Below are 25,533 nucleotides of genomic sequence, written 5' to 3'. Positions count from 1 at the left end.
TTAAGTCCGGGGGTCTCAAGTTCGATAAACTTGTATGTAGCTTGGATTTAAGTCCGGGGGTTTCACATATTAACTTTCAAAATATTTTAAAATTTACTGGAATATTATTTTTTTATCAGCAATTAAAGCTAATAATAATTTCGTAAAATATAAATTAATTAAGTAAGGGTCAGTAATTAAAATTTATCTGATTATAATATTAAAAGCAAAGCATTTTTAATAAGTATACATAGAGTTACAGATTAATACAATGAAATACCACTCAAATAAGAATAAGGATATGTATAATCCTTGAAGCCAAACAGATGAAATTCAAAATTAATTGGAGCGAAACAGATTGATAGTCATTACACTAGCCAAACAAATATTAACACATAAAAATCGGAAACAATTAAGACCTACTACAAAATCTAAATAAAGAGCTAAAACCAATTAGCGTTTAATTTATAAGGGAAGTTCGTATAATCTTAGCAATTTAATTTAGGAAAATCTCGGAAATTAACACCAAAATCTGGGAAAATCAATTAAACATATATAATAAGGAAATCAGAATCGAATATACACCTAATAATTTGTACTTTCCATAACTAATCGACAATTTAAAACTCAGATCATTAATAACAAACTAATAGATTGTTTTTTAAAATATCTACCAATATAACAAATGTTTTTCCTTTGTCGAATTGCCTTGATAAATGTATTTTTCAAAATTAAAAATTATTTTTTTTCTAAACTACTAACTATTCGGAGTAATTTTAGGAACCATAACTATAAAAATATATATATATATGTTTTTAATGATGAAAGATTTTCCTATAACCCTAAATGACAGCTTATTTTTTTTGTATAAATACTGCTTCTATTGACAAACCAATCATTCGATTCATCGCTGTAGTTTTATTAAAACATTTCTTTTGGTGTTTTTTTTTTTTTTTTTTTTTTTTTTTTTTTTGTAGTATTTTTTTGTGTTTCTTTGGTTCCACTAAAATCAAAATATTTATTTTGGTGTTTTTTCTCACATGCCTCAACTTATTGATTTGTTTCAGATTTTTGTCTTCGGAGATTAACCTAGTGGCATCTTGAGTATGAAGCAAAAAGAAACCAGGAGATGCAACTATTAAGTTAATTCACTAAACCAATAATATATTAAATTCATGTATTATAGTGTCAAAATTACATGTAATCTAAAGTTGTTTTTTTTTTTCGGCAAATCAAATATATTATATCATTAATCGTTTTACAAGATACATAAATCATTTGTATACAACCACTGACACAAATAAAGGAAATTAAACTTAATTTCGGTAAAAGAGTGGAATTGACCATGCCTACCAATCGGAAGCCTTATAGGCTAACAGAAACAATCTGTTATATCCCTCTTTCACATATTCATAACTGGCTATCATCATATAGACGAAACTCCAAAATGCTTTTCGCATTACTTTAGTTAAAAGAAAAAATAGAATTGTTGCTTCAAATGTTTATGACTCTTGTGTTTTGAAACTCAATAAGATATGCAGAAATCGCCTTACGCAACGTTGCCCATTAGTGATCATGAACGCCCTTTTCGCAAAAGTAGAATTTTCCAACCAAGTGAAAGAGATAACATCACCGTCACAGTCACATGCCGTCCTTTTCCTTCCCATCACGCTCATATCTTGTTTGAGTTTATAACAAAGACAAATTAATTTAATAAAATGAAGAACTCGTGTCGGTAGAAGAAAGACTTCCGTCCATGAAAAGTGATCAACATCATCATTTTCAGAGAAAATTTCCACCTCAGACGTAGAAATATATATTCCACAACTCGTACAAACAATTGACGAGATGAAATAATTCAACCATAATAAGAAAGTATCACCATCATCTGACATCGTTATCGTCAGATCTTGAATTTTGATTCCATCAAGTTGACTGGTTCCTCCATCGATTCCGGGATCAAAAACCCATGTATAACCTCCATACCATTGGGTAAGAGGACATTCACCGGTTAATACTCGGAAACTCCGCCGATAGTGAGCGAACACTCCGGAAACAATCTTTCTATAAAGAAAGACACCACAATTCCTTTGAAACGACATTATATGGAAGGAACAACAACTGAGATGAGATGATTCTGTTATAGTGATTAGTGAAATCCCAATGAATTGACAGAATAACCAAATCAAGGATGAATCCAATGATGTGGTCGGAGTCTGTAAACAAGATGACGGACTCAGTCCCTGAAACACCATCGATGCGAATAGACAACTTGCGTGGATTTGATAATCTCGATTTGCCATTTTTAGTTACTGAAAATCTAAAACTGTACAGTAATTAAATGAAGTATAAACAACTGAATAAAGCAAGCGACAGTGGCCGACACCGGAGAAACCGACGCCGATTAAAAAGAGAGTTTTGCTATGAAACAGTGATTTGGAAAAATCGCCTATGACAAGAGAGAAAAAAACAGTTTTTGTTTTACATAATCTAAAGTTATTATTTTACTTTTTTTTGTATATTAGATTAAGTACACGTGAACATTAGGATGGAAGGTTATGATAATTTCATGCCCATATATATATATATTAATTTAGTATTGAGAGTTTGACTCTGAGCGGGCTAACAAGACAACAAATATGCCAGTTTTGAATAAATATGGCATCATCAGTTACATATATTGTTCTAATATCACTAAACCAGATTCTTAATTTAATATTGGATTATTTTCTTAAGCCTATGTTTTCTCACATTTTTTTTTTGTGGTTATATACAGAGTGACATGTAAAGCTAAAATCATAGGAAAAACTGTTACTATGTTTTGAAGAAAAAAATTCAGTACCGCACCGTTTGCACAACTCCACAGGTTTTAATTTTTATTATAACTTATATCAATACAATAAAATGAGAATGTATTTTTCAGTGATTACACCTCAGCAATTTGGAGAAACCTATAGCTGACACATTATTTAAAATAGATGACTAATCAAAATACAATAATTAATACAACTCAACATATTCATCCAATAATAATTTTTTTTTTCTATTTCACATGTACATATGTTAAAACAACTTAATCAAGTTACTTCTCAATTTTATGCAAATAGTTATGTTGGATGATAGAAATTTAAAATTCTCCGAAAAAGATCAAAAATTAGTTCTATCAGTAAATGACTACAGAATTATCAATTGGATCGTAAATTTGTAATTTTCTAACTACAAGGTTATCAGATAAATAAATACTTTTGTGCAAATAATATCAAGAAAATAGCTCCACCAGTGCTGCTGCTTTCAAGCAAAACGCAGATATTCCTTAATTCTATTGTTTGTTTTTATGTGTCAGAAATTGGCTACAAGAAATTTCTAAATTCGTTACAAACTTTTTTTTATCATGAATATTATGTATAGAATCGGAGGAAAACTCTAATGTTGATTTTGGGAAAAACCTTTGTTGTGATTTGGTTGATCAACTCGAATAATCTGAAAATTTTCTCAAGTATATTCGGCTCAGCAAGTTACGTTTGAGGCTGTCACCTTAGAAATACTATGATAGTATGATATATGTGATTTTTTGCTTTCATATTATGTGTATATATACTTATATGGTTTCTTTCATGCGTCTCTGATTTGATTTGATGGTTTTAGAACTTTTGATGAATTGAGAGAACTTGATATTTTCTTCATTAAAGGACACAAAGTTCTTTAAACATATTGGTTACTTATTATTTGTAATCTAACATCATTTTAGCAGTTAATTTTATTCTAAATAACAATCGGCACTATATGTAGAGTAAAATAATTATTGAATAATTTTACTATAATTTATATATACAAAATCTATAATATTTATCTGTAAAATTATTATTTGAAATCTAAATTTTATTTGTGTAGTATATATTTTTCAGTTTTATTTGAATATATAAAATTCTTTTATAATAATTAAGATTTAACATATGGAAATTGTTATAATTTGAATTTTATATTATCTCACCATCTGAATCAAGAGTTCTTAAAATTTTATGAAAATCTAAGTAAGTGATACAATTTAGTTATAAAGAAAATAAAAGAATTAAATTTTGGTTGTAAGTGATACAATTAAGTTATTAAAAAAATAAAAGAATTAAATTTTGGGTGTCATTTAAAAAAATATATAATGGTATGTAAATATAAATACTATGAAAAAGTGAGGACAAATAAATAAATCATTTCTCGAGCTTTGTAAGCGCAACAAGTCAGTAATTATTTTGTTTCTAGAGTAATCTCTCAAGCGAGATTGGAAGATAAACTCTTTTTGTGAAGCACTGAAGCATACATAAACTAGAGTAAATCAGTTACATATTATCAAAAAAAAATTCTCCTTTTCACAATGATGATTGCAATGTTTGAATTTTGGCGTGTGATAAGAAAGGTTCATTGTCTCTCAAGAATTACATATAAGAACACCAATGGCAAATTAAACAATGTTTAAGATCAAAAAACAATTTTTTTTAAACTAAAGAAAACTAAATAATCTATAACTTTTAACATAACTTTGACAATTAACATAATCCTTACAAACGTTGTATACAATTTAACATAAGTATAGTATTTAAATAACAACACAAAACTAAACTAAAGTAAAAATATGTCTATATACTTTGACATATGTGGATTTGTGATTAAAAAGAATTGATAATTTACAAAAGAAAACAAACAAATAATAATGTAACAACAACACAAACTATATAAACTTAGATGATTCCTACCAAAAAAAAAAATATAAACTTAGATGATTAAATTTGTAAACTACAAAAATACACCACAAAATAAATACACTAATATATCTTAAATAACAAGTAATAAGAGAAAAAAAACATAGCATATAGTAGAGTTAAGCCAATTATACGATTAAATTTACCCGACTTAAATGTAAATGATTGTAATAACAAATACAACAGAGTTGCAAACCATTGTAGGTTTTTTTAGTCTATTTCTATATCTTAGTATTGTGTAAACCATAATTTTTATTATTAATATAATTCCAAAAAATAAAAAAAACATATTTTAACATCAAATATATTTCAAAATGTATAGAACAACATCCCGCGGCATCGCGCGGGTCTAACCTAGTGTTATATAATTAGTGGTAGCAACCCTCAAGTGTTCAATAACGTGTTATTAGGTTTTAATTTTTATTATAACGTTATTTATAGGTCTGTTCGTTTCAACCCTCAAATTACAAGTTAGCGACTTAAAAGCAATGAATTCGGTGATTAGTGTTGCTAAAACTAAACCAGCGATAAGAAAACGAGAACTTGCATCATAAAACGAACTGGCCCATAGTCTAATCAAATTTTTGATTACATGATTAAAAGACTTTTAAAAATGATTTACGATTGTAATGTCTGTATTTTCTAAGGTAAAACAGGGAGGAGTAAAATCAAGGCACTTCTTACCTGAAGTATACTTTATTTGTAATTGATTTTACTGTATTTAGAGTTATATAGAGGAAAACAACATGTAATTCTGTAGATATATATATGTGTGGTATAAATGATAAATTGTTTATTAATATATCACATAAATTGTAAATTCACATTTTTTGTTTTATATTTTATGGGTATAATATTTTTGATTGGAAGATAAAAAAATCAAAAAGATAATTTTGTTTTTTGGTCGTAAAGACCAGCTAATTTTTTGACCTGTTGGATCCTGATCAAATAAATTTGTGGATCTTTGTTTACAAATTACAAAATAATTGAAATTAAATCAACAACTTGATAAGTAGCCAATATTTATGAAAGTCGTTTTTAAAAGTGTTCATAACTAATCAGATTATTAATATTGATAATGTCTATATGGAAAGTTATTTGATTTTGGTAGTATATTATCTGATATTTCTAAAATGACCATCTAATTTAATATCTGTATGGAAGGAAACATGTAATTTGGAAAATACATATATTATCTAAATTATTATGGAGAAAATATGAGAATGAGAATTTTGGGTAACACGAATTCAACCATAATAGATGCAGACATAACATTTACTTATGTGGATTACATGGGATGAGTTCTTTGTGGGTCAATGTAATGTATGTTGTAAACTAGAAAAACTCGAAGGAGGTTTTCTCTTCTTATATTATATCATTAACTCAATCGAATGTTGCATATATATAGGGATAGATAAACCCGTAGTACAAAACCGACTAGAGATAGGAAATAGGCAATGGGTCTTCGGCCATGGGCCTTACACACTAGAACATGTATGGACCGGTTATGGAAGATCCACCATCCGTGTTTTACAACACCCTCCCTTGGATGACATAACCGTGCAAATGCTAAGGGATCTCCGTAATTCGCTTGGGGTGCTGCCTCATAACTTACCAGGAAAACCCATTGGGACAAAACCATGGTGAAGGAAAAAGAGTACAACACGCATTACTCCCCCTGTTCCAAGCATCACTAGAAGTCTTTAAGTCTCCGCATTCCAATCTGGTGTGTGAACTTCTTGAATGTCGATGTCGGTAAAGACTTGGTGAAGTGATCGGCTGAGTTATCGCAGGATTGAACTTGTACCACATATAACCGTTGCTTCCTTATCGTCGGCCATGCCACAATCTGTTCTGATATGTTGAGTCATCGACCTCAACCAAACACACTCACGGCTGGTTTCATGAATTGCTAAAATCTCTGCGTGATTAGATGAAGTGACCACAATCCTCTGCTTCATAGAACGCCATGAAATCGTCGTACCACCGTGTGTGAACACATAGCCGGTTTGTGACTTTGAATTATGTGGATCCGATAAGTAACCTGCATCAGCAAAACCAACTAAACCTTCTTTGTTATAGTTAATATAATACAAACCCAAATCTGTCGTCCCTTGTATGTAACTTAATACATGTTTGATACCGTTCCAGTGCCTTTGGGTCGGACAAGAGCTAAATCTTGCAAGGAGGTTCACGGCCAAACATATGTCCGGTCTAGTGTGGCTAGCCAAGAACATTAACGCTCCTATAACACTGAGGTATGGCATTTCCGGCCCGAGAAATTCTTCAACGTCCTTCTTTGGCTCAAATGGATCTTTATCCAAATCAAGGCTCCTTACAACCATTGGGCTAGACAATGGGTGAGCTTGGTCCATATTAAACCTCTTGAGTACCTTTTCAGTATATACCATTTGATGCACAAGGATTCCATTATCTATGTACTCAAGCTGCAATCCCAAACAGAATTTAGTTTTACCTAGGTCTTTCATTTCAAACTCTTTCTTGAGATATTAAACTATTTGGGCGATTTCCCCAGAGGTTCCTAGGATATTCAAATCATCCACATATACTGCTATGATTACAAACCCTTTGTTTGCAAACTTCTTATAAAAATACATGGACTAATGGGATCATTCTTATAGCCCTCTTTGGCTAAGTACTCACTTAGTCTATTGTACCACATACGCCCACTTTGTTTCAGTCCATAAAGGGATTTGTTTAGCCTTATGCAGTATTGTTCTCGAGAACCACTCTTATCTTTGAGCTCAATACCCTCTGGTAATCTCATATATATTTCATTATCCAGTGGACCATATAAATATGCGGTTACAACATCCATTAACCGCAAATCCAGTTTTTCTCTTATAGCCAGATTTATTAAATATCTAAAAGTCGTTGCATCCATCACAGGGGAGTATGTCTCCTCATAATCTATTCCTGGTCTTTGAGAGAATCCTTGTGCTACAAGCCGTGCCTTATATCTCACGATTTCATTACTCTCATTTCTCTTTCTTACAAAGACCCACTTATGTCCAACTGGCTCTATATCGAATGGTGTCCTTAAGATCGGACCAAACACATTCCTTTTCTTTAATGAACTTAACTCCACGTTAATGGCTTCTTTCCATTTTAACCAATCTTTACTTTGAGTGCACTCTAATATAGACGTGGGTTCATGATCCTCACTTATTTCAAGTGTTACCTTTTATGCAAATATTTCATCGATGTCGACATCTTTACGGTTCCATTGTATTCCATACATGATATAATTTATTGAGATCTCATTATTATCAATACCTTCAGGACCTTGAGGTTCAGCGTTCCAAACCTCATTCGGTGCCTTAGGATTTGCCGCGGCCATGTCTATATTTTTCTCAACCTCGGTTTTATTTGCACCTTTCTTAGATTTCCGAGGGTTCTTATCTTTGGAACCTATTGGTCTACCACGTTTCAAACGGGCCTTAGACTCTGTAGCAACTTGATTATTGTGTTCTTTTTGAACATCAATACGTACTGGTGCATTACAAGCTGGTATGTACGATTTTATTACTCTCTTAGGGTCAGCAAAGGAATCTGGCAATTGATTAGCTAGCTTTTGCAAATTTATAATCTTTTGGACCTTTACCTCACATGCTAGAGTCCGAGGATCTTGCCAATTTAAGGATGTTTGATTCCATGAAATTTCTTTGACAAGCTTGTTTTTCTCTCCACCCAACATAGGAAATTCGGATTCAGCAAACTGACAATCCGCGTATCTGGCCTTAAATAAATCACACGTAGTTGGCTCAAGATACTTAATTATGGTGGGAGAATCATATCCAACATATATTCCCATCCTCCTTTGAGGTCCCATCTTAGTTCTCTGTGATGATGCAATCGGTACATAAACGACACACCCGAATGTCTTTAGATGGGATATGTCTGGCTCATGACCCGTTAAGAATTGGGATGACGAATATTTATGCTCACTAGATGGCCTGATCCGTATAAGTTCTGATGCATGCAATATTGCGTGCCCCCAAGCCGACACATGAAGCTTCGACCTTAGGAGTAATGGTCGAGCAATCAATTAGATCTGTTTAATGAAGGATTCAGCTAATCCATTTTGTGTATGGACATGTTCCACAGGGTGTTCCACACTTCCCCCCATGGACATACAATAATCATTAAATGTTTGGGATGTAAATTCACCAGCATTATCTAGACATATAGTTACTTTGACTGGTGATGACCTTATAATGAGTTTCCCTAGTGTAAATGCTACACACGTGAGATTTTTAGGGATAAATCTTTTCTCTTTTAGAGTGTGCCCATTGAAATTCATAATTAGCTTACGCATCATGTTCGAACCCGGATGGCCAAGCCGGTCATGCCATAAAGTGAGTTGTTCATTGAACATCTTATTCATTGCCATATTAGTCTCTATCATATTAATCTTAGCATGGTAAAGACCAGTGGCTAGTGCGGGTATAGTCTCTAGGACTTTCTTATGTCCTTGGGTGATTTCAGTAATATATAGGAACTCTTTGTTTCCTTCACCCTTTGTTTCAATATGGAAACCATTCAAACGAATGTCCTTAAAACTTAATAAGCTTCTCTTTGAGCTGGGTGAATATAATGCATCACTTAGTTCAAGATGTGTGCCATTCGGTAATAAAATATGTGCCTGGTTGTAGCATTCAATTAAACTTGTTATACCCGCTATTGTGCTAATATTGGCATTTTTCATAATGAGATTTTGTAAAATATCTCTTATCCTTCAAAATTGTGTGGCTTAATCCACTATCCACCACAATTATATTCTTGTCCTCAGCCATTTCTCAAATGGACAAGAATTTATGTTTAAACATAAACAAATAATTTTATATTGAAGGAAATAAAATAATTGAATTTAAACCAAAATAATAATTCAATAAAATTCAAAGTCATAAAACATAGATAATTAAAATAAATCAATACAACCAATGTAAAATTTATTTATCCTCTCTTAGGCAATCAAAAGTTTCATAATCCAATTGGTCATCATTCTCATGGTCGAAATCTCCTTCACCATCGAGATGAACCATGTTAGCTTCTGGATTCTTTTTCAAATTCTCTTGATAGAGATCAATAAGATGCTTAGATGTCCTGCATGTCTTAGCCCAATGATTTGCCATACCACATCGGTGACAAACCGATTTAGTCTTATGTTGCGGTTTGAAAATTCCGCGGCCTCTACCACGACCACGACCGAAGTCGGATCGGTTTCCACGGCCATAACCATCATGTTGGTTTCCTTGGTAATGGCCACGACCACCACGTCCCCTACCACGGCCACGGCCGTGATATTTGTCTTTATGGACGTAGATGGACTCTTTTGTTTCTTTGGGCTCTTTAGGCTCTTTCTTAGTAATGTCAACCTTGTGAGCCTCTGGTAAGGGGTAGATCCAGGAGGCCTCACTGCACTGTTCATCAACAATAGCTCATTGTTTTGATCATCAAGTAGCAAACAAGAGATGAGGCTTGCATATGTCTTAAAACCCTTTTCACGATACTGTTGTTGATGCTTGAGAATGTTATTAGTGGGAAAGGTTGAGAATGTCTTCTCTAGCAAGTCCTCCTCAGTAAACTCCTTACCACATAATTTCAATACCGAGACTATCTTAAATAACCCTGAATTATACTCATCCACGAATTTAAAATCCTGGATCCTTAGATTTTTCCAATCAAATTGAGCCTTTGGTAGGAGCACCGTCTTTTGGTGTCCATATCTGTTTTTCAACTCTGTCCAAAGCTCAAGAGGATCTTCTATGGTAAGGTACTGGTTCTTGAGACTCTCAGCAAGATGATGGCGTATATGTAATATCGCCTTATATTTATTCTTTTCAGTGCAATCATTCTCATCCTCAATGCATTCGCATGTGTCTTTTGATTTCAGGTTGATCTTAGTGAACAATGCCCATTGTAAGTAATTGTCTCTAGAGACATTAAGGGCAGCATATTGGAGATTGTTTAGCTTTGCCATCTACACAATACAAGACATGCATCTGATCATTAGCATGCGGTATTTGAGACCGAACCATGCATTTATTTTACTCTTAGGCCATGTAGTATATGAGACCAAAACATGCCATCAATGTAAACTTTAGGCCATGCGGTATTTGAGACCGAAACATGCCTTGCCTTTATTCTTAATTTTGTGGCTTAACTTGCATGAAAATATAATCCTAGACAAATTATAGTATGAACAGGAAATATGCACATAATTTCAGGTTTTAACAATTTTTCTTTTTCTTAGATAAGATTTCCCTTTTCTTAAATTTTCCTTTTTCTTTAAACAGGATAATGACAAAATTTCAATGAGACAAAACTCTCTAGGATTTCCGATTTCAAGGATTGATTTTAGGGTTTTAATTTTAAAAAAACAACCAAGAACAATCGGATTTAAACTTAGAACAAAACAGATTAATATTTTCTCTATTCGATTTTAGGATTTAGGTTCTAAGGGTCTCATGCAAACAAGTAAACAAGCAATAACAATCAGATTTTAAACATATCATGATCAGTTCAATTGCAATCAATCTAAGCAATCCTAAACCTCAAGCAACCGAATTTTAAAGTTTTAGGGTTTTTAGGGTTTTAGGAAATCAAAGCTTAGGGATTTATTTGTTGGTTGTTTACTTGTAGATTTTATAGTTCTTATAGGGTTTAAGTCCAGATTCGATACATGTGTTCTTATAAGGATTGATCGTTTACCTTAACACCTTTTGGGGTTGACTGGATTGATCTGGGAGCTAAAGACCTCGAATTTAACAAGCTTGGCCACAAACTTAAGTTGATCACAAACACAGGTTGCTCACGAACACGAACTGATCTCCGAACAGGAACTAATCACGAACTGGTCACGGGTTTGAACAATCGTTGAGCTTCCAACGAACAAGAGAGGATGAGCGGCGGTTTAGGTTTTTTTTTTTTTTTTTTTTTAGGGTTTTTCTCAGTTGGACTTTTAGAACAAGTCGTGCTGATAACGTGTTGTAAACTAGAGAAACTCGAAGTAGATTTAATCTTCTTATATTATATCATTGACTCAATCGAATGTTACATATATATAGGGATAGATAAACCCTTAGTACAAAACCGACTAGAGATAGGAAGTAGGCAATGGGCCTTCGGCCATGGGCCTTACACACTAGGACATGTATGGGCCGGTTATGGAAGATCCACCATCCGTATTTTACAACAATGTAATCTATTATAGGGAAGACATAGCATATGGGTTTAACCTGCTTGACAACTATATTTAGGTCATCCGGTTCATAAATTTTTTGGTGTTTTTAATTGGTTTGATGGTTACAAAGTTTAACAGAATTCTAGCTGAACTTGTGAAATTGCAGATTATGGTAAACCAATTATTCATTTTCATCCGCAATCTCATTTTTTAATTATTAAAAAGAGTTACTTTATTTTTTTTAAACGAATATACAAAATCTCCATACAACTCAAAAACTAATTTACTGTAAAAAAATCGGAGTAACTAGGTAGAAATTATAACTAGGTAGAAATTTTTACTACCTCTTAATCTATCTTTTTATAATTTCTACTAACGATATAAATTAAACATACAAATGGAGAATACATGCATTTCATCTAAATTTCTTAGCCAAAATTTATTAATAACATTATTCTATTGATAATTATTTAAAATAAAATGGTTATGGGACATAAAATTTCTAATGGGATGGATCGAGACGGGATGGGATGAGATGAGACTGGACGAGATTTAACACCCTGTAACAAAATTACTTTAATATTTTCAACAAACACGGGCTGTCTTTGATTATTATGGATGGATTGCAAAAAATAGTATATTTTCCAGCTGATGAAGATGATGATCATGTTTATTTTTGGTATGGATTGCGGTATTTTACATATATACCACAATATTTACAAAACACCATAATAGACTTGCAAACTAATTTTTATGGAAAAATACTACTACTATATAATTAAAATTTTCCAACCGAAAAGGGTTTATTATTTGACTAAATATATGTTTTACCAGTGTTTTTTTGAAGTAATTTAATTTACTAATTAAGTATATATACTTTAAAGATAATAATTAAATTTTGTGAACATTCCAGTATATGTAAACTGAAACGGGTAAATTCGAATAATGAAAAATAATATATTGAATAATTTTTTTTAAAAAAGGGAACATAATTTTTAGATTAAAGTACAAAATCAAAAAATATAGGTAGATAAATTCAAGTATCAAGCTTTTACTAATTTGGATAAAGATTGACTATACGACACTTTGAAAATTTTGGATAATCTCAACTAACTAAATAAAAAAAATTAATGGAGCACTCTGGTATCCCGTCTAAATTTCTTACCCAGTCTCTTTTAATAAATATTGTCTAACGAGTAATTATTTAAAAGAGAACGAACATAAGACAAAAGATTCTGATGGATATGGGACGAGATGGAAAGAGACTGGATGAGACAAGACAAGATTAGATAGGATGAGTATGAGATCTAGAAAGCTTGAATAAAGAATAACTCTCTTTATTATGTTTAGAAAATAACTCAAAACTAAACACCAAAGCTCTCGATCTCTCATACCTTTGATCACAACTCAATCAAAGATATTTATAGTCATAACACAACTTTGTTATTCCTATTTTGATAATGGAAAACTTCTCTTTTCCTAATCCTAATACAATTGGAACTTTTCCTTTTAGCCTATCTTGTCATTAACCAGCTTGTTAATGATATCTTGGACTTCAAGTCATCGAAGTATATCCAACAATGAGACGGGACGAGAGGGGATGAGTTGGGAAATGAGAGGATGGAACGGGACTGGGAAATGAAAGGATGGGACGGAACCTTAAATGAGAGGATGAGACAGGAATTTGTTTTTAATTTAAATGAAAATTAACGCACATGTGCTATAGCACTCGTGTTAATATAATTTTAATCATTATATGAATTCAAAATTTATACAAAATATTTTGTCCCGTTCTGTAGCATGGATTACTACCTAGTCTATTGATGTTCATATATTTCACCATGTTTTACCTTAGTATATTCACATCTTTTGCATGATTTATAAGTACACATTTAGCCATTATTGAGTAGCTTTAGGACTGTTTATGCATTAGAGTAGAATTGCATTGCATTTGCATAGTTTCTTGCATAAACAGGTGAATTTGGATCCTAATGAGCGTGGAAGGATATTGAGAAGGATTTGAGCTATCAAAGTGAAGAAGATCAAGGAGTTAGAGCAGAAGAAACCAAGCTCGGAAGTCCACTCGACTGCCCACTCTACCAGACACTTGACCGTGTGCGGAGAAGGACTCGATCGGCTGGAAGAAGCAGAAGAAGAGGCCACTCGACCAAGCACTCGACCGAGCACCTGGTCGAGTTGACCGACGACCCTCCATTTTGTCTTCTAGATACTTTTAGGCTTTCTCCCCCTCTCCTATATAAAGGCTTGTACCCTGCAGCCACCAAAGGCCACTGAGAGATAAAATCTGAAAACCTAGTATTTACCCCTTTTGGGTATTATCTACTTTTTGCTTTCTTTTGTTTTAGATTCTCTAGCCACTTTTGCATATTTTTAAGAAATCTTTGATACTTGTTGGTTCCATAACTTTCTAAGTATTAAGAATTTGAGTTTGATTTCTTCTTTAATATTGTAGATCTTCATCTCATCTTTCTAATAATGCAAGTTTCATTGATTTTTGGGTTTATGACTTTGTTCATCATGTTTTGTGATTGTGAGTAGTGGTTTAGGATCTTGAGGATGGATTAGGATGGATAAGGGTTATGGTTGTTTAGATTGGTCAAGATTGATTGCTTAATATCTCTTCTGGGTTAGATACACTCTATGTTATTCTTATACTGAGAGGGTAAGGGTAGATCTTAAGCTTCTTAGCATCACACCAATGTCTAAGTTGTTAGATAAGGCTAATACTAGAGATTATCATGAAGCATGCTAAGAGATTAGATGTTTAGTGTGGTTTTTGACATTGATGATCTGGTTGTTTAATGCCTGCTTTGATATGTAATAGCTAGTAAGAACTAGGTCTAAGAAGTATCTTGGCTTGATTGTTATTGTCACGAGAATGGATTAACATGTATTAGAAGATCATTGTCTAGAGATAGCTCATTGTTGATTGAGGTTTGTTGACCAATTTAGATAACCATAGCTTGAGTCCAGCCCATGAATCCATCCTTAGGACCTTTTTTTGTTTATTGATTTCCCTGTTTGAGTATTGTTAATTGCTTGATGTTTGCTCTGTTTTCATTATTTGCTCTGTTTCTGTTCATTCGCTTGTCAACTCGACCACCCACTCGATCGCACATCCGATCGAGTGCTTGCTCGAGCTCATCCCAGAGTTCTTGTTTATGTTCTGCATCATATCTGTGTCATTTCCTGTTTCATTCTAGTTTCATTTCTGTTGCATCCAATTCATTTCTGTTTAATCCTGTTTCATTACTTGTCTTGCATTAGTATAATTTCTGTTCCTGTTTAGTATCATTACTGCTTTGTTTTATTGTTTACTTTGCATTTAGTATTCTGTCTTAGTAGCTTTACATTCTGCATTTCATAATCATCATTAGGTTGTTAGTAAAAATCATTCATCATATTTGGCTTGACTTAGATAAGTATTCACATCCTGATTGCTTGCTTCACACTCATTATGCTTTGACATCCTTTATGCTACAACTACATAAGGGTAATTGAAACACCTTGCATCCATCATTCATCATCTCTACCATCATCCACCACACACAAAAAAATCAAGTTTCAATTTGGCGCCGTTGCCGGAGATCGAACCTGGGTCACCCGCGTGACAGGCGGGAATACTTACCCGGATATAGGCACAACCCGGAAAAAATCAAGTCTCTATTATTACATGTAATACCATTGAATATAGTTTTAGGAAAAAATTACAAAAAGTCATTTTGGTCAATACAAAAATAAATAGCACAACTATTACAAGGTAAGCCTATCAATGTGGGTTTGCCACGCTATACAATTTAGGTTATCGAGTTTAGCAATTTTAATCATTATGACAGATTTTTTCCAATTTGATAGATAATTTTAAGAAAAAAAAAATTGTATAATGCCACTAATTTGTAAAAAATACATATCTAAACAAAAAGTACATGAAATACGAGTATCCTATCTAAATCTTCTACCTATTTCTTTATCTATTGGACTAAAATATACAATCACAAATGGATAAAGTATTATTAAAATCACGGTCATGAAATATAATAAACATGACATATATGGGACGTGACGGGTGTTTTTTCGAGATATAAACATTCTATTTTTGTCTAACTTTTTTTAATTGTAGTTGTTTATACTTTGCATCTAAAAAGAACATATATGATCATTCTTTCGTCTAAAAAGACAAAACCTTATCAAATGCTATATTGATATGAGTTTGGATTAGAAATTTTACTAATATTCGTTAAAAAATATGCTTATGAACATTATCCCTCACATACGTACTATATTGCAAACCTGATAATAATCTTAATTTTTGAAATTAATCTCGCAAGTACATGCGGATCCGAATCTAATTTTGTTTTAAAGAATAATATTCTTTCTATTTCATATTAAGTATCATTTTAGACTGAAAACTTTATTTTAAAGTAAGTGTCATTTTCTATTTTCAGTATAGATGTTTGATAAATTTTTTAATTTTATCTCTACTAATTTAATATATTGACTAATAGAAAAAATTGTATAATATATTTATAAAAGATAAAATAGGTATGTATGAAAAATCTTTAAACGACACTTAATATGAAGCAGAAAAAGTATTAGAGACAGTAAACGAGGATTAATGGTTTAAAGAGAGGCTAGCATATACTGCATATCATTTAAGTAATTCTGCGGAAAAAGTTATGCAGGAAAAAAAAAAAGAGTTCTGCAGAGAAACGTTAAGAGACTATAGGTGTGTACCTTAACCTTGGTAGAATTGACAAATCGTTTTTTGGGGAGTTTGATTTTATAAACACATATATAAGAACCTAACAACGTAGTTCATCTAGGTTTGGAAAAAGAAAAATTCTTCAGCACATCTTTAAGGGTGAATCACTTTCTTTCACCCTCTCTTGATTAACCAATCAGAATACAATAATATATCATGTTAAATCATAATTTTAAAAATAAATCAAAATTAAAATAAAATACAAAATAAATTAAGGAAACAAATTATGTAAATCTCTTATTAAGAAAATTATGATGGTTTGGATTTATAAAAAAGGATTAGAGTTTAAATTTATAATTTTAAAAATTATATGTCGGTTTGGGTTTATAAAAGAATGGTCAAGATTTAGATTTTACAATTAAACAAAATTATATGTCGGTTTAGATTTACAAAAAAGTGGTTAAGATTTAGATTTTTACAATTAAACGAAATTATATGTCGGTTTGGGTTTGTAAAAGAGTGGTTAGGGTTTAGATTTTACAATTAAACAAATGTCGATTTGAGTTTATAAAATAGTGTTTAAAGTTTAGATTTTACGATTAAATAAAATTATATGTTGGTTTGGGTTTATAAAAGAGTGGTTAAAGTTTAGATTTTATAAACAAAATTATATGTCGGTTTGAATTTATAAAAAAAATAGTTAGAATTTAGATGTATTAATTAAAAACCGTAATATAATATTAAAACTAAAAAATTTAAAATTGACTGATTTATATAATTTGTTTCCTTAATTAAAATTTGTTTTTTAAAAATGAAAGATATGAATAAAAGAGGTTCATTTTTAGAAGTGAATTCAAGAATTATCCGTTAAAAAGTATATTTGGAGTTTTATTAAAATTTGGTTTTTTAATAAAAATTGCACTAGACCGAGGAGCAAATATGTTTGACGGACTAAAAAATCAAAGTAGTGGATGCAAAGACAAAACAAAAGTGAAGATAGAAAGAAAATATGTCGCATAGTGGATGCCGTAAGAGTAGGCTGCCATGCCACGTTGGTGGGCCAAATGTCGACAAGTTGCTTCATGGGAATACCTTATTTTCGCCACACAGCCGTTTCTCAGCCGCTTAATAAAACTCCAATATAAACATTCAATGCATAATCCTTTTAACCAAACACTAAAAGTCAAACAATAATTCTTTCGTTAAGTTAGTAAAAGAGGGTTATGATTAATGTCGGCTTACTTAATATTTGAGGAAGAAAAAGAGTGGCGGCGCTGCCACGTAAGGCATATATATCTTTAGCCGCCTATGTACTGTAATTGTAATCTTCTCTCTTTATATATTACACACGTAGACATGTCACGTTTGGTTAAATTGAGGGTATGATTGAGATTGAATACAAACGAAAACAAGACTTTCCTATGGTGAAAGAAGGACTCGTCATGAACGAGAAGCCGAAGAGAAATCCAATGAGCCCCCAGGAGAAGCGATATAAAGGTATAAGGATGAGGAAGTGGGGGAAGTGGGTGGCTGAGATAAGGGAGCCAAACAAACGAACACGGATCTGGCTTGGTTCCTACAAAACCGCGGTTGCTGCCGCACGCGCTTACGACACCGCCGTGTTTTACTTACGTGGTCCTTCTGCAAGACTCAATTTCCCCGAACATGTCTTTCAGGACAGAAACGGCGGTGAAGGCGTAGGAGGAGACATGTCTGCAACGTTGATACGGCAGAAGGCGGCTGAGGTGGGAGCTAGAGTTGACGCGGAACTCCGGTCAGAGAATACTAAGGTGGAGAAACTGGACATGAATAAGTTGCCAGACGCATATGGATTGTAATTTAACAGTTTGGTAGTTTATAGGTTGGAGATTGCCTGGAGACAGAGTCAACCAGAGGCTCTGATTCATACGAGGCATACTATAGTTGATAAATGCTTTTTCTTTTCTTCTTTTTCTTTGAGCATAGTAATCTTTTCATAACATGGATCCTAAAAAACAAACATAAACGAAAAAAATGCTAATAACCAATGATTATAAAATCGTCATTAGCATAGTATTTACGAGAATTGTCCAAATAATATCGGACGATTGATGTTAAGTTGGATACTGTAGCAGGTGTTTTTAGTGATATTGGTTGTGGTGTAAACCATAATAAGTAACAATTTGTGAACGGAGCCGCACTCACCTCATTGTGGTATGATAATTGGTCAAATTTGGGTTGTCTGATGGATGTTGCTGCTCCGACGGGACTTATAGACTTAAAAATAGGGTAAAACAAAATAGTAGCAGCGGGCTTGTAATCCACATAGACACAATGTAGAAGTGTTAAACAAGATAGAAAATATATCTGCAATGACAAAGCAGCGATGAGGAAATTCAGATTCGCAGATTCGATCTAAATATTTATGAAATTTTCTAAATTTTTAAAAATATTTTTAGAACATTTTGAAATTTTTTTTGAATAAAATATAAAATTTATTAAAAAAATAATATTGTTTTACATCGCAACTTTGCTGAAACTGTGCCAAAATACAGTTTTAAAAAACTATATAGAGATTAGGAGGGGATATTTTTACATTAATTAAACTATTAAAGGGTATAATTTGTGTAGAAATAAGAAGAGAAAGAAAAATTAATATATATATATATATATATATATATATTTTGTGTTGTAAAACATTTGGAGTGGGCTTCCATAACCGGCCCGTTATGTGTCTTGATGTGTAAGCCCATGACCGATGGCCCATGGCCTATTTACTATTGCCTAGTTGGTTTTGGTTGTAGCCTTTGATATTGCTATATATATTGTAACCTCTATTCGATTCTAATAATAAGACAAGAGATTTACACCATCAAATTTTCTAGTTCCATAACACGTTATCAACACGATCGTTCTAAAGATCCAGCTGAGTAAAACTCTATAAACCCTAAACCGCCGCCTCTCCTCTTTTGTTATTCCCCAAACCCTACTTCCCATACTAGCTCACGATCAACCCCTGTTTGTGACTAGTCTTTGTTCGAGAAAAGGGCGCCGTTCATGATCCTGTTTGTGACCGGTTCGTTGTCGAGTACCAGATCGAGGTTCGTGGTTCGTGATCAAGAGAAAATATGAGGTCTTTAGCTCCCAGATCAAAACCGGTCAACCCCTATTGGTGTTAAGGTAATATCATACCTATTAGGACACATATAATCGAACCTGATCTTAAAACTATTGAACCCTAAAACTTATAAGTACACAATCAAACAAACAAGTTTATAAGCTTTCAAATCCCTAAACTGTAAAACTTTAAAATCGAATGTTGAGGGTTGCTAGATTGATTGTGAATTGAACCATACACAACTATATCAAGATTAAAATCCGGTTGATTGTTTGATTGCTTGAAACCTTAGAACCAAATTCTAAAATTCGAATTCCTTATGATTAAAAGTTTAGGGTTGTTTGATTGTTTGTTTGTTGCATAAGAACCCTAGAACTAAACAATTAAATCCGAAATTCATAGAAGAAATTAATCTAATTGTTCTAAGGATTATATCCGATTTAGGTGTTTGAGAAATTCAAACTCTAAAACTAAGATATTAGAATCGGAAATTTTATATGTTTGCATAAAAGAAATTAGGATAACTTCTAAATTAATTATAATCATTATCTTAAAGGTTTAAGAAATATTTCCTAAAAAAATTTGTTGTTATCTAATCTTACGAAAAAGGAAATCCAATCTAGTAAAAAGGAAAATTTCTAAAACTCAAAACTATTTAAGAAAAAGGAAATTGTTGCATGCTAGTATCTATCTAGGTTTGTTGTCTTGCATGCATGATTAAACCACAAATTTTGAGTGAAAGTGTTGGGCATGGTTCGGTCTCATTACCGCATGACCCTATGTATTTGGCATGGTTCGGTCTCATTACTGCATGTCCTATTAAGTGATTGCATGGATCGGTCTCATAATACCGCATGCTAATGAACGGTTCTCTATTTCTGTATTATGCAGATGGCAAGGCTTAACAATCTTGACTATGTTGCCTTGAATGCCTCTGGAGACAATTACCTGCAATGGGCATTGGACACAAAGATCATGCTGAAGTCAAAGGATTTATTTGAGTGCATTGAGGAAGGTTATGAACCATCTGATAAGCAAAAGTACAAGGCCATTATGCATATGCGCCATCACTTTGCTGAGAGTCTCAAGAATCAGTACCTCACCATAGAGGATCCACTTGACCTTTGGACAGAGCTGAAAAGCAGATATGGACACCAAAAGACGGTGCTCCTACCAAAGGCCCAATTTGATTGGAAAAACCTAAGGATCCAGGACTACAAATCCGTGGATGAGTATAACTCAGAGCTTTTTAAGATTGTCTCAATCCTTAGGTTGTGTGGTACTGAGGTGACCGAGAAGGAGCTGCTAGAGAAGACATTCTCTACTTTTCACAACATACTGCTTCAGCAACAGTACCGTGAAAAGGGGTTTAAAACCTATGCAGACCTAATCTCGTATTTGCTGCTAGCTGAGTAGAACAATGATCTATTGATGATGAATAGTGCAATGAGACCTCCTGGTACAGCCCCATTACCATAAGCTCACAAGGTTGATTTAGCAAAGAAAAATCCTCAAGAGCCTAAAGAGCCAAAGGAGACCAAGGAGGCTAACTATGTCCATAGGGACAAGAGTGGCCGTGGCCGTGGAGGACATGGTGGTTTTGGTCGTGGCACTTACCAAGGACATAAGTTTGGTGGTCAAGGTCGTGGTAACCAATCCGGTTTCGGCCGTGGTCGGGGTAGAGGCCGTGGGGCATTCAAGCCACAACCAAAGACCAAGTCCACTTGCCATAGATGTGGTTTAGAGAACAATTGGTTTAAGAATTGCATAACTCCTAAGCATTTTGTTGATCTCTATCAAGAGAGCTTGAAGAAAAATCCAGAGGTCAACCTGGTTCATCTCGATGGTGAAGATGATTTTGACCATGAGAAGGATGATCTATTTGATCATGAGACCTCCGATTGTTTAGGAAAGGACGTGAACTCAAAAATGTTGTTTTGGTTTAATTTCTATGCTTTATGTTTTTGCATTTGATTGGATTATTTTGTTGAATGATTATTTGGTTTAAATTCAAAGTTATTTCATTTCCTGCAATATATTGTTCAAAACAAAAATTATTGTCATTATAGAAATGGCTGAGGACAAAAGTGAACTTGTGGTGGATAGTGGATCCAGCCACACAATCTTGAAGGATAAGAGATACTTTATTAATTTCATAATAAAAAATGCCAATGTTAGTACAATTGCGGGTATAGCAAGCCTTATAGAGGGCTACGGCCAGGCTCATATATTATTACCTAATGGCACACATCTTGAACTAAGTGATGCCTTGTACTCACCCAGCTTTAAGAGAAGCTTATTGAGCTTTAAGGACATTCGATTGAATGGTTACCATGTTGAAACAAAGGGTGAAGGAGATAAAGAATTTCTATACATTACTGAAATTGTACAAGGACATAAGAAAGTCCTAGAGACTATACATGCACTAGCCACTGGTCTTTACCATGCTAAGATTAACATGATAGAATCTAACTAGGCAAAGAATAAAATGTTTAATAAACAGTTCACTCTATGGCATGACCGGCTTGGCCATCCGGGTTCTAACATGATGCGTAAGCTTATTATGAATTCAAATGGGCACACTCTTAAAGAGAGAAAAGTTATCCCTAAGAATTTCACGTGTGTAGCATGTGCACAAGGGAAACTTATTATAAGGCCATCACCAGCAAAAGTACATAAAGAAACTTTGCATTTTCTGGAAAGGATACAAGGGGACATATGTGGACCTATACACCCACCTTATGGGACGTTTAGGTACTTTATGGTCCTTATTGATGCATCGACCAGATGGTCGCATGTTTGTTTGCTATCCACAAGGAACATAGCATTTGCTAGGCTGTTGGCTCAAGTTATAAGACTAAGAGCACACTTTCCAGATTTTCCACTTAAGACTATACGTCTAGACAATGCTGGTGAATTTACATCCCAAGCGTTTAATGAATATTGTATGTCCATGGGGGTGAGTGTGGAACATCCTGTGGAACATGTTCATACACATAACGGATTAGCTGAATCCTTCATTAAACGTATTCAATTGATTGCTCGGCCATTGCTAATGAGGTCGAAGCTTCCTGTGTCGTCTTGGGGACACACAGTATTACATGCAGCAGAGCTTATACGCATTAGGCCATCTAGTGAACATAAGTATTCACCATCCCAACTATTAACGGGTCATGAGCCAGACATATCCCATCTCAAAATATTTGGGTGTGCCGTTTATGTACCGATTGCTCCACCACAGAGAACTAAGATGGGACCTCAAAGGAGGATGGGAATATATGTTGGATATGAGTCTCCCACCATTATTAAGTATCTTGAGCCAACTACAGGAGATTACGCGGACTGTCAATTTACAGAATCCGAATTTCCTATGTTGGGCGGAGAGACAAGCAAGCTGGTTAAAGAATTAACATGGAATAAAACATCCTTAAATTTGCAAGATCCTCGAACTCTAGCATGTGATGCAGAGGTTCAAAAGATTATTCATTTACAGAAGCTAGCTAATCAATTGCCAGATTCCTTTGCTGACCCAAAGAGAGTAACAAAATCGTACATACTAGCTTGTAATGCACCAGTACGTATTGATGTTCAGAAGGAACACAATCAAGTTTCACCATTAGTGAACACTAAGATATTGATATCTTGTGTTTTTGTTGGGTTTTAAGCCTTGTTTTTGCATAGTTTTGTTGCATAATCTTGTCATTCTAGGTTGTTTTAGGAGCATGTGCATCTAGTGTGTTATCTCTCAGGTTCTTGGAGTAATCCCATCACATTTGGAGCATTTGGACTTGTTTTGGTGCAAAGAAGCAAAGAAGAGTGAAGTGGAGAAATGGCACAAGATCAGGGAGCATCACCGGCCTAGGTCATCGGTCAAAGCCTCCCCGGTTGACCCAATCGGCCATCTCCCATCGGCCAAACCCTGCCCGATGCCACTCCTCGACGTCAAGATCAGGAGCCACATGCGGCCACTTCCCGCGGCCAAACCTTGCCCGCTTGACGCCATTGGCCACCTCCAGCGGCCAAACCTTACCCGCGTGAAGCCATCGGCCACCCTCAATCGGTCAAAGTCTTGCCCGCTTGAACCCACATAGGCGACGATCAGGAGACACACACGGCCAATCCAATCGGCCAAGTGGTGGCCGATGGAGCCACGCGACCTCACCAATCGGTCAAGCCGTCCCCGTAGCCGCCTAAATCCACACTTGTTTTAGTTTTGATCCGGGTTTGACCCAGTTTGTTTTGGGTTGACCCGGGTTCCGTTTTATTTTCCTATAAATACTCTAACCCTATTAAGGGGAGATTGTTCTTTGTTTTATCTTTTGTTTAACAGCTTTTTAGGGTTATTAAGCTTTCTTACTCTTGGTTTGTTGAAGGATTGAATACTTCTAAGTTTTTAATAGCAATTTCTTCTTCAAATCTCTTATTATGATTTCACAAAGATCAAACTCTTTCCTTTGTGTGATCATGATGATGATTGAGTAGATCAATAGAACTTTGGGCTAGGTAGATTAGGGAGATAGATGATTTAGCTTTGATGTCTAACGCTTTACTTATGTGTTTCCTATCTTGTTTAGTGTTAATAATGCTAGATACCTTTGATCAAGCTTGAATTTAGACATTAGGATTTCCATGCCCAGAAGGTGTTTGATGAAATTCCTGAACCAAACTATTCAAGAGCTTTGCATTCCTAGCCAATGGAAATTGATGATTAGGGTGTTTTGTTAGCTATCCCCCAAGTCAATTATCTTGCCCAAGGTTCACTTGTTTAGTCTTGATTTTAAATCTGTTTTTAGTTGTGTCATGTTTCTTTGAGTTTGCATTGTTTGAATTGTTTTCTTTTCTTTCTTTGAATCAGTTAGTTAGTTAAGATTGTTACAAAAGAACCTATTCCTGTTTAAGTTTAGATTAAGCATCTTTGTGCATTCTTAGTGAGTTGATTAATACAAATTGTGGATTGATAATTTAATTGAAGTAAAAAGTACTACATCAATTTGGCGCTGTTGCCCGTTTACATTCAATTTGACCATTAGGATTTCAACTTTGCTTGAGCCTATTCATTTACTTTACATTGTTACTTACTTTTTTTGCTTTGGTGTTTTGCATTCTCTTTTGCAAGGTGTATGAACTTGAGAAGTCAAGGCCAAGCAGACTTGATAGAGCGTGTTGACGACATCTACCGTTTTGAGCGAGAGAATCGCCGGTTAGCAAGATAAGCTATGGACAACAACCCTCCTCCTCCTGCTGGTCATAATGGAAATGACCAGCTCAATGATAATAGAGTTCCAAACCATGTACCAAGACAAGCCCCTCTCATTGGAGCTTCTGATGCACCAAATGTCAATGGACACTGCACTGGTATTAGAGCTCCACCAGTTGAGAACAATCACTTTGAGAACAAAGACAGTCTTATCAACATGGTGCAGAGATCCAAATTTCATGGTTTGGCAATGGAAGACCCACTTGATCACTTGGATCAATTTGATAGGTTTTGTGGGACTGTTAAGATCAATGGTATCTCTGAAGATGCCTTCAAGCTACGCCTCTTCCCATTCTTTCTTGGTGACAAGGCTCACATATGGGAAAAGAATCTGCCTCACAACATCATTACCTCCTGGGATCAATGTAAGAAGGCTTTCCTATGAAAATTCTTCTCTACTACAGGAACAACAAGACTAAGGAATGAGATATCAAACTTTGCTCAAAAGGGAAATGAGAGTTTTTGTGAAGCATGGGAAAGATTCAAGGGATACATCTCTCAATGTCCACATCATGGTTT

At 34.0% G+C, this 25,533-nt stretch overlaps 3 protein-coding genes, 1 non-coding gene and 2 pseudogenes across 4 annotated transcripts; 2 read left to right on the top strand and 4 right to left on the bottom strand.

Moving 5' to 3' along the window:
* Nucleotides 1-1,220: 1,220 nt before the first annotated feature.
* LOC104709517 (uncharacterized) lies at nucleotides 1,221-2,282 on the bottom strand (annotated as a pseudogene).
* Nucleotides 2,283-6,423: 4,141 nt separating this feature from the next.
* Nucleotides 6,424-6,997, bottom strand: LOC147940026 (secreted RxLR effector protein 161-like). Its single transcript, XM_087461113.1, has 3 exons — nucleotides 6,874-6,997; nucleotides 6,625-6,774; nucleotides 6,424-6,509 (listed from the first exon to the last, which is right to left on the bottom strand). The coding sequence occupies exons 1-3, from the start codon at nucleotides 6,995-6,997 to the stop codon at nucleotides 6,424-6,426; spliced, it is 360 nt and encodes a 119-aa protein (XP_087317239.1).
* Nucleotides 6,998-9,703: 2,706 nt separating this feature from the next.
* LOC147940025 (uncharacterized) lies at nucleotides 9,704-10,734 on the bottom strand (annotated as a pseudogene).
* A 7,213-nt stretch (nucleotides 10,735-17,947) lies between these two features.
* LOC104707144 (ethylene-responsive transcription factor RAP2-9) lies at nucleotides 17,948-18,639 on the top strand. The gene has a single exon (XM_010423425.3). It carries the CDS (start codon nucleotides 18,043-18,045, stop codon nucleotides 18,496-18,498), a length of 456 nt encoding a protein of 151 aa, XP_010421727.1. The 5' UTR covers nucleotides 17,948-18,042; the 3' UTR covers nucleotides 18,499-18,639.
* Nucleotides 18,640-20,648: 2,009 nt separating this feature from the next.
* Nucleotides 20,649-24,970, top strand: LOC147940024 (uncharacterized). Its single transcript, XM_087461112.1, has 4 exons — nucleotides 20,649-20,851; nucleotides 21,029-21,114; nucleotides 21,274-21,688; nucleotides 24,874-24,970. The coding sequence occupies exons 1-4, from the start codon at nucleotides 20,649-20,651 to the stop codon at nucleotides 24,968-24,970; spliced, it is 801 nt and encodes a 266-aa protein (XP_087317238.1).
* A 456-nt stretch (nucleotides 24,971-25,426) lies between these two features.
* On the bottom strand, nucleotides 25,427-25,533 carry LOC147940023 (small nucleolar RNA R71). The gene has a single exon (XR_015564952.1). It is a non-coding gene; the product is annotated as a small nucleolar RNA R71 (small nucleolar RNA).

Source organism: Camelina sativa, chromosome 8 (assembly GCF_030686135.1).
Source record: "Camelina sativa cultivar CO46 ecotype springtype chromosome 8, ASM3068613v1".
Lineage (NCBI taxonomy): Eukaryota > Viridiplantae > Streptophyta > Magnoliopsida > Brassicales > Brassicaceae > Camelina > Camelina sativa.
The sequence above is the reverse complement of the archived record's forward strand: the minus strand, read 5'-3'. Positions and strand labels throughout refer to the sequence as shown.

What these genes read in the sequence shown, in the direction of transcription:
- LOC147940026 (XM_087461113.1), bottom strand. Translation starts at nt 6,997, where the DNA reads ATGCCATACCTCAGTGTTATAGGAGCGTTAATGTTCTTGGCTAGCCAC. An exon ending in GACCCAAAGGCACTGGAACG is followed by an intron (nt 6,775 to 6,873) that starts GTATCAAACATG and finishes TTGCTGATGCAG; the next exon opens with GTTACTTATCGGATCCACAT. An exon ending in AGCAATTCATGAAACCAGCC is followed by an intron (nt 6,510 to 6,624) that starts GTGAGTGTGTTT and finishes GCGATAACTCAG; the next exon opens with CCGATCACTTCACCAAGTCT.
- LOC104707144 (XM_010423425.3), top strand. Translation starts at nt 18,043, where the DNA reads ATGATTGAGATTGAATACAAACGAAAACAAGACTTTCCTATGGTGAAA.
- LOC147940024 (XM_087461112.1), top strand. Translation starts at nt 20,649, where the DNA reads ATGGCAAGGCTTAACAATCTTGACTATGTTGCCTTGAATGCCTCTGGA. An exon ending in GCTGAGAGTCTCAAGAATCA is followed by an intron (nt 20,852 to 21,028) that starts GTACCTCACCAT and finishes CTCAATCCTTAG; the next exon opens with GTTGTGTGGTACTGAGGTGA. An exon ending in AAGGACGTGAACTCAAAAAT is followed by an intron (nt 21,689 to 24,873) that starts GTTGTTTTGGTT and finishes CTCTTTTGCAAG; the next exon opens with GTGTATGAACTTGAGAAGTC.